At 40.0% G+C, this 9,906-nt stretch overlaps 1 protein-coding gene across 1 annotated transcript in view; it reads right to left on the bottom strand.

Annotated features, from left to right (window-relative positions):
- Nucleotides 1–406: 406 nt before the first annotated feature.
- MCTS1 (MCTS1 re-initiation and release factor) overlaps nt 407–9,906 on the bottom strand; it is a 19,784-nt gene continuing 10,284 nt past the window's right edge. Inside the window, 4 exon segments of the mRNA XM_029929696.1 lie at nt 407–488; nt 1,937–2,004; nt 4,652–4,677; nt 4,680–4,784. Coding sequence (XP_029785556.1) covers nt 407–488; nt 1,937–2,004; nt 4,652–4,677; nt 4,680–4,784 — 281 coding nt within the window.

Here is a 9,906-nt window from a genome sequence, read left to right as displayed (position 1 = left end):
ACACACACACACACACACACACACACACACAAAAGAAGAGGCATTTCTAGGGTATTGCGAGAAAATTCCCAGTCCAGCCTCCAGCCCCATTGAGGAGCCATATTCTCTGGGGGGTCGGCAACTTCATTTACCAAGTCCTGCCCCTCAATTTTACATCATTAGCCTGATAAAAAGGACATTATGTTGTCTGGGTTTGATTACTTACCTCTTAATGTCCAAGCTTGCTACCTAATTTTAACTGGACTTTAAGAAAAACTAAAATTATTGTTGAAGCTAACAGAATTTTGGCATCTGTTGGATTTATTCAGCATAGCCACAGAGATACTGGCTTCACGCTGTCACACACAGACACAAATACAGATACAGCACAATATCCATAGTTAGCCGAGTGCATGCCTTCTGAGGCTCATTTATATGTCTTCATATGCCACAGCCCATCATTTAAATAATGGATATTTTCAATGCCAATTCTTTTGTTGACTTTCTCACTGTGGGAGGAGAAAAGCACATAAACATATTGTTATGAATTTTTATAGGCTTACTTATGGTAAATATAATTCCAAGTGCATTGCTGTTTTGCAATCATTGAGCCCCATGCAGGGAATTTATTTATATTACATTTACATTATTGACTGCATTAAACAACATTACTCTGTTGCAGTTCCTGTCCTTTTTTTTTTTAAATTTTTTAATGTTTTATTTATTTTTGATACAGAGACAGACAGAGCATGAGAGGGGGAGAGGCAGAGAGAGAAGGAGACAGAACCAGAAGCAAGCTCCAGGCTCTGAGCTAGCTGTCAGCACAGAGCCTGATCCGGGGCTTGAACCCACGAACGTGAGATCTGACCTGAGCCGAAGCCGGAAACTTAACCGACTGAGCCACCCAGGCGCCCCTCCTGTCCTTTTTTTAAATTTTTTTATTTTTCATTTTTGAGAGACAGAGAGAGACAGCGTGAGCAGGGGAGGGTCAGAGAGAGAGGGAGACACAGATTCCAAAGCAGGCTCCAGGCTCTGAGCTAGCTGTCAGCACAGAGCCCGACGTGGGGCTCAAACCCACGAACCGAACTATGAGATCATGACCTGAGCCGAAGCCGGACACATAAGACTGAGCCACCCAGGCGCCCCGCAGTTCCTGTCTTAAAGTGATCCTAGTGATCTAACTAGTGGGCCTTATAGAAACAAAGTAATAATGTCACCATACCAGGAGAACATCAAAGTCTTGTAATTAACTGTGAAACAAAATTAAAAGGATTAATTTGGTCATCAAATGAGTTCCAAGTCTTCCAATATGTTGATTATATTTTGGTAATACATCTTTAATACTTCCTTAATATTCTATACCACTAGATCAAAACAGAAGATAAATACCATGTGGTACTGAACTATGTCACAGTTTTAAAAATTAGTAGCAAAACATCCTTCCCTCCAATTAAGACTTTAAGTCATACTAAATAAAAAGTTCCTGGGGCACCTGGGTGGCTCAGTCAGTTAAGCATCTGACTCTTGATTTCGAATCAGGTCATGACCTCTGGGTGTGAGATCAGGTGGCATCAGGCTCCACGCTGGGCATGAGCCTGCTTGGGATTCTCGCTCTCCCTCTCCCTCTGCCCCTCCCCCTGCACGCACACACAAGTGCATGCGTGTATACCATCTCTCTCAAACAATTTTTTTTAAAGTTCCTAAGAACCACACACATACATATAAAACAGCTGTGTTGGCACACGGTTCTTTTCAGAGTGCTTAAGAAAGAATGTAATCCTGTAGACAATACAGGTTTCAATGGCTTCAGAAGTGTTAGGAAAAATCAGAAAGGAGGCTTCTGTGCTTAAATATTTGTAAGATGTGGTATGAATGACAGCAAATTTCACCTGTACTTCTGATGCTTCCTGCATAGGTTACCCATATCTCACAGCTGAGGGGCCTAACGTGAGATTACATATCTTCTGCACGCACCGTCCTGACTCCAACACGCAGAGCATGCGGTTTTCCTTCCACCATGATTGCCTGAAAACACACAGCTAAGAAAACTATCAAAATGCCTTTGAGAGGGAGTATCAGACAGTGATCACGTTACCAGTTAAGCCACTATGAACCCATCTTGTTTCCTCACCGAAGCCATCAACTCATCGAGGGCAGGGACCTAGCAGAGTCTGTAAATATTCAACAAATGCTAAATGAATGAATCTAATATAATCATTCTTGGTTTTTAAGGTAAATGTTAATACCATAACCCAATGCCAACAAAACCAAACTAAGTCCAGCAAAAAAGATAAAATTCTTGCATGTAAATATTAAAAACTGTGAAATAAATGTGAATTGTTCTAATGTTTCAATCACTGAATGGTGGTTTTATGTAATAGACACATTAAAATAACAATTATATCCCCAGTTTATCTGTAAGAATCCAGTGTACATTTCAATCTTTCTAGAACCAAAATGTTCCTTGTTATCATTTGAAGCATTTAGAATGTTACACATTGCAGTACATATTTTACAAATAAAAGTTCAAGTATCTCTCTGCACTAGTTTTGCAATTATCTAAAAGTCTATAATCATTTCAAAATAAAAGTTGCTTTAAAAGCAAAAGCGAGGCACTAGGAAAATTTTCCATGTAGGAGAAACTCCTGAACTATAAAACCGGAACACTTAGAAAAATCATAAACATTAAAAACAAAACCTGTCTTCACAGAACACTTTTCTCCACCTCATTTTCTTTTTTTTTAATTTTTTAAATGTTTTATTTATTTTTGATACAGAGAGAGACAGAGCATGAGAGGGGGAGGGTCAGAGAGAGAGAAGGAGACACAGAACCGGAAGCAGGCTCCAGGCTCTGAGCTAGCTGTCAGCATAGAGCCTGACACAGGGCTTGAACCCACGAACTGTGAGATCTGACCTGAGCCGAAGTCGGAGGCTTAGCTGACTGAGCCACCCAGGCGCCCCTCTCCACCTCATTTTCAATTCACAGATTCATTTTATGCTCCAAAAATATTTGGAGCACCTATTATGTGACCAGTACCTGTGACAGTATGAGCTGTTCCTAAGGTATCAACATATACCTTATACTACCTACGCCTTACATATAGCTGCCACAACAGAGGACACTGGACAGTGTCAGGAGACTAGACAGTCTCCTTAGAGTACAGGGCCCACTCTTAAACCACTCCAATGGCCTTCCTACTCCACAGCGATTTCCCCATTCCTACCAAGTATCTTCTCAACCCAAGGCAAAGGGCCGCCTTAACCATGACAAAAGATACCTTCTCTCCAGACACAAACCTACGGACAAAACCTATTTGGTCTAGAATATAGCTAAACACCACTGTAGAAATGGAAATTATGCAAAATTACTCAGTTACATCATGAGTTTTAAGGACTATCTGAAACTTTAACATTCCTCTTTGAGAAAACATGTTCTGAGACCCAAACATCCAACTTAAAAATGATCTGTAACATAAAAGTTGGGGATTGTATTTCCCACTACCCACTTCTAATACTCTACTTGGTGCCTGAGCTCTTTTCCCATTTGAACGCTTTTACTCCAGTGGACATGGATAAGCCAACGATAAACGTAGCAAGCTGATGGGGGCACCTGGGTGGCTCAATCAGTTAAGCGTCTAACTTTGGCTCAGGTCATGATCTCGCGGTTTGTGAGTTCGAGCCCTGGGTCTGGAACTGTACTGACAGCTCAGAGCCTGAAGCCTGCTTTAGATTCTGTGTGTCCTTCTCTCTGCCCTCCCCCACTCACACTCATTCTCTCTCTCTCAAAAATAAATAAACATTTTTAAAAATGTAAAACTAGCAAGCTGATATCTAAAGAAGTGATCCAATCTTATCATATATAGCCTCTCTATTAATAATCTGAAGTTTTAGGGACTCCTGGGTGGCTCAGTCGGTTAAATGTCCAACTCTTGATTTCAGCTCAAGTCGTGATCTCACAGTTGGTTAAGTGTCCAACTCTTGATTTTGCACAGGTCATAATCTCATGGTTGGTGGGTTTCAGCCCCCTGATGGGCTGTGTGCTAACAGCATGGGGCCGGCTTGGAATCCTCTCTCGCTCTGTCTCTCTCTGCCCCTCCTCCTACTTGCGTTCTCTCTCTCTCTCAAAATAAATAAACATTTTTAAAAATAATCAAGTTTTACACTGTGTCCTGAGTCTGATAACATTGGGGAGTAACTGGGCTGAAATGCAGCTGGGACTCTTTTATTACTTGTTCTCATTTAAGTTCTGAGATAGGATATAGAAATGATGTTATTTCCCACACCTTGAAATTCAACAAGAAAGGCATGAGAAAACAGTAACACTAACCTCCAGAAAAGTATATCTAATCTTCTCTTGGATGATAGATCTTCCAGTAATGATAAAAATACTATGGGGGCGCCTGGGTGGCTCAGTCGGTTAAGCGTCCAGCTTTGGCTCAGGTCATGATCTCACGGTTCGGTTCTCAGGTTCGAGCCCCGTGTCGGGCTCTGTGCTGACAGCTAGCTCAGAGCCTGGAGCCTGCTTCCGATTCTGTGTCTCCCTCTCTCTCTGACCCTCCCCTGCTCACGCTCTCTCTTTCTCTCTCTCTTAAAAATTAAATAAAACATTTAAAAAATTTTTTAAAACATACTGTGAACACATTTTTCAAAAGCTATAGCCTGGAAAGGATACAACAGTTGTATCTACTGCAGCAGGTAAAGTTTAGCTCCAGGAGAAGTTAAGCCTGGACACATGATATTTGCTCCACTGAGCACAAATTTGATGGTTCCTTTATCAACCTGCTGGTGTGGCAGAATAAAAGGATCTAGAAGAAAAGAAATACATCACATAAATTAATGAGACTAATGGCTCAACAGAAAAAGGCAAAGGACATGAACAAATATTTCCCAAAATTACAGAGTCCTGACGAATGCAAAATAAAACTGAAACACCATTCTTCGGTTATCAAGTTGATAAATATTTTTAACAAAAGTAATTCCCAGTGCTAGCAAGAGTGTGGGAAAACTGGCTTTCTCATACGCGCTGGAAGACTTACAATGGAGTACAACTTTTCTCTAGGACGTGACAACATGTATCAACAACCTTGAAAAGGTTCAAACTCTTTGACTGGGTAATTCTCTTTCTAGGACTTTATCCTAAGAAAAAGTTAGATATATACAATATATTTAGATAGATATATAATCAGTGCACCACTATTTACAATAAATATAAATTGAAATGAACCTCAATGTCCAACAATGAAGAGATAAATGACTTAAGGTATGTCCATAGTACCTGTATAACAGAACCATTCAGGAAAATAAGTAATACCCTGGGAAATGTTTGCAATACAATGTGAAGAGGAAAAAGCAGAATTAAAAAAACTACCAAAGAGATCAGTGGTTGCTAGGGGTTGAGAGGAGAGGGAAGGGACAAATAGGTGGAGCACAGGGTCCTTAGGGCAATGAAACTACACTATGATATGATATGATATATGATATGATATGATGATACGGTATCATAGTGATACTGTAACACTGGATACATGACATTATACATTTAGTAAAACCCACAGAATGCCCAATGCAAAGAATGAACCCTAATGAAACTGTGGACTTTGGTTAATACTAATGCATCAGTATTGGTTCATCAATCATAACAAACGCATGACACCAATGTAAGATGTTATAATAAAGGAAGAGCGGGAGGAAGCATCTGGGAACGCTCTTCTCTGCTCCATTTTTCTATAAACCTACAACTGTCCTAAAAACCAAAGTCAATTAATTAAAAGCTATTTAACTGAGAGCCCAATTTAAAAAGGAAAAGAATATTTTTTAAAAAAGGAAAAAATATATAAACACACATACACAACATAGGAAATCACTGGATGGAGGTACACCAACATACTAACCCTGGTTCTCTCCAGGTCATAGGGATACAGGTGATTTTATTTCTGACCTTTCCAATTCTCCCGAATGAACACTAATTCCTTTTGTAATCCCCAAAATTTTATGTGTGTGTGTGAGTGTGTCTACTAATACTTCATAATCTAAGGATTAAAGGATCCCTGAAAGATTCAAAACAATGACTGGGCGGAGGGATACTTTTTAGACCTCTCAGGGCTTTCTAGGAATGTTAATCATTGCCAAAATGAATTCACTTTAATATCTTACCACTAGCCCTCCCACTAATCAGAGAATAAGTATTTTTCCTACCAAGACCACAAATTAATTTAAACATGGCTCCAAATGAATTTAAACATCTTACTGAAAAACAAGAACCTGAATGAATGCATTTATACATAATTTGTTTTCTAGTTCTCCATCCTCATTAATACCTGCCCTTTAATAACAATGATGATGATAATGATCTTGATCGTGATGATGATAATATACAGTAGCAGTGGACATTTACTGAGCAATTACTACATCATTACAATGGCTATCATATATTGAGCCATTGTGTTCCAGGCGTTATATACACCATCTCATTTAATCCTTACAATCCTGGGAGATATAATATACAAGATATCCATTTTTAAAGATAAGGAAATAAAGCTTAAGGAGCTCCTGGCTGGCTCAGTTGGCAGAACATACAACTCTTGAACTTGGGGTTGTGAGTTCAAGCCCCGTGTTGGGTGTAGAAATGACTTATAAATAATAAATCTTAAAAAAAATAAAAGAAAGGAAAAGAAAGCTTAAACAAGTTATGTGACTTGACCTGCTTAAGTGGCTTGGCAAAAGTGACATGCACTGAGAATTGAACCCAGGTCTGCCTACCTCCAAGTATACTTTTAACCACCATATTATCCTGCTTCTTTGCACATAAATAACTTTAGGATTTTCTAAAAGGTTGGTTCCTAGCAAAATATTATTAAATAGGAACACCTTTCCCTTCCAACTTATTATGCAAATCCTTAACATACAGAAAAACTGTTAAGAATAGTTCAGTGACGGGGCGCCTGGATGGCTCACTCGGTTGAGTGTCCAATTTCAGCTCAGGTCATGATCTTGCCCTTCAGAGTTCAAGCCTGGTGTCAGGCTCTGTGCTGACAGCTCAGAGCCTGGAGCCTATTTCAGATTCTGTGTCTCCCTCTCTTTCTCTACCCCTCCCCTGCTTGTGGTGTCTCTCTGTCTCTGTCTCTCTCTCAAAAATAAAGAAACTTTACAAAAGATTAAAAAAAAGAATAGTTCAATGAACACTTGGACACCACCCACTGAGATTGAACAATTGTTCATTATCCCTTTGCTCTGTTTGCTCTATCTCTATTTATGCACACACAGTTTATCCTCTATCTCTTGAAATTTCAAACATAATGCTTCACCATAAATAAGCACATATCACCTAAAAATAAAGTCATTCTTCTACATAACCACAATACTATTATCATACCTAAAAATTTAACAATAGTTGCACAATATTCTCTTATAACCAAACCATATTCAAATTTCCCCCCACAAGCCCTAAGAAAGTCTTTTTTATCTTTTTTTGTGGGGAAAGGAGGAGGGTTTGAATTTACTTCTCTTTTTTAAATTTTTCTTACTGTTTATTCTTGAGGAGGAGACAGAGCATGAGTGGGGGAGGTGCAGAGAGAGGGAGACACAGAATCTGAAGAAGGCTCCAGGCTCTGAGCTGTCAACTTGGGGCTCAAATTCATCAACTGCAAGATTTTAACCTGAGCCAAAGTCAGATGCTCAACCAACTGAGCCACCCAGGCACCCCTTGAATTACTTTTCTATAGGGACCCATTCAGCCAGAAGGCCTGTTGAGATCCTGCTGTGAACCACCAGGAGGAATGCACATATCCCTAGCGTAGCTGGAGGGTGTGCCCCTGGTACAGTAGGGTCCTTCAGTTGAGGATCGGTATTAAGTTGCCTGGGAGACTGAGCGTACAGTGTCATATGGCTTGTTGGGTCCTACTTTCCTTTGTTTTAGAGAATGTGTACATGACCTCTTGATCAAGATGAATTAGGGACTGGAGTTCGTTTTCTATGACCTTTAATTAGTTTCGGTGAGTGCAAACTTTCAGATTGAAACTCCCTTCCTGGTCAGGGGCACTTTACCCGTAAATCATCATGTTCACCTTTAAAGAAAAATAGCCTTCTCTTAAGCTTCGGTTAATAATATTACTTATACATAAAACAAACCCCTGCTGATGTATTTTGAGTGATGAATTATGGTTTTTGATCTTCTGTATTGTACCTCGTTTCTGTTTTGATTTTCTGTTTTCTCTACCGTGAAAATAATAATTTTTTCTGGAAGTTACAAACAACGTAATCATTAGAAGAATGACGTAATCACCTATGGTATATAAAGATCCTAAGCATCACAGTAAAGTGCAATCTTGCCACCATTCACTTTGTCTGTCTTCTTTCTTATAGATACTTCGCTGATACCAACCCCCTACTCAGAGACCCTTAGACTCTGGTGTGTGGGCTGGTCCCCCGCACCAAGTGGCACCCAAACAGGGACCTGAGTAGAAGAAAAAGAAACTAAAATGAAGATATTCAAAGGTAAGTGGAATATTCTCTAAAATAGTTCTACTTCTTTCGGGTTGGTTAGGATCTCACCCAGGGCGCCCAGGGCCCCTCTATGCATTAAGATAGAGAACAAGGAGGGTGAGTAAAGTATAGAGATTGCCCAGTTAAGTGTTGTTTCTCTAAACGTCTCAGTCTTGTCTGTAAAACCTCTGTGGGAGGGAATGTAATAACCTCTGGTGTTATGTGAGAGTGAATGTGCAGCTCGGTTTGGCTTGCCTGCCGAGCGATTTTGTGGCTCCACGGGTGGACACCCTTAAGGTCCCCAAAAGCCTACAACAGAGTCCGAGTGGGCCTGATCTGCGATACCGTGGTGAATAGCATATGGTCTATGGTGGCATCGGAATAGTTTCCGATCGTAAGTCACAACGCTGACTCCACTACGGCTAAGCATCACCTAAGTTCCTTCGGGACACGGCCAGACAGGTATCTGATTGGTCTCCTCATTAGAGGGAGCACCCCTACCCTGTGTCTGTCTTTGTGACACCATTTCATAAGAAATAAAAGATGGGCAGTACAGCTTCTAAAGAGAGAAAAATTTTTACTGAAGTACTTCTGCACTTCCTCAATCAAAGAGGGATTAAGGTGACTCATAACCAAATGGCAAGATTTTTACACTTTGTTCAGGAGCAATGTCCTTGGTTTCCAGAAGAAGGCACTGCTAACTTACAAAGTTGGAACAATGTTGGGGAACAGTTACACTTGTATTATACTCTACATGGACCAGAAAATGTCCCTGTAGATGCTTTTTCTCTGTGGAATTTCATTGGGGATGTTTTAGATCCTGACCATAGGGGAAATAAATTGTCATCTAATAATATAGCCACAGAGACTACTCTGCTTTCCCCTAGAGGTCAAATTCTTCCTCCCTTTGTAATGGCAGCTCAGGACAATGAGGATTCTGAGTGGGAAGATATTGATGGTAATCAGACAGATTTAGAAGAGGAAGAGGCTAAATATGCGGCAGAGAAAGAAGGAGAAGATCTACCTGATTTTCCTCATCCCCCACTGCCTTTTAATTCCTCTCTGCCCAAAAATCCAAAATTAAAAAATTTAAAAAAGGACTTAAAAACTTTAAAGTTAATGTGACAATGGAAACAATGGGAGCCCTTTAGCCAGGCCTCCCTTCCCCTGTAGCAATTCCAAAAGGAGACAACATTATAGTAATAGACCTTCAGGATTGATTTTTCACCATACCTTTACATCCTGATATTGCAAACATTTTGCCTTCAGCCTGCCATCTCCAAATTTGAAAAGGCCCTTTCAGAGATTTCAGTGGAAAGTTCTTCCCCAAGGGATGAAAAATTCTCCTACTTTGTGTCAAAAATATGTTGATAGGGCCTTAAGTGAGATCAGAAAGAAATATCCTGAAATTTATTTAATTCATTATATGGATGACATTCTCTTAGC

This window comes from Suricata suricatta, chromosome X (genome assembly GCF_006229205.1).
Source record: "Suricata suricatta isolate VVHF042 chromosome X, meerkat_22Aug2017_6uvM2_HiC, whole genome shotgun sequence".
Classification (NCBI taxonomy): domain Eukaryota; kingdom Metazoa; phylum Chordata; class Mammalia; order Carnivora; family Herpestidae; genus Suricata; species Suricata suricatta.
This window is presented reverse-complemented; position numbering and strand designations above follow the sequence as displayed.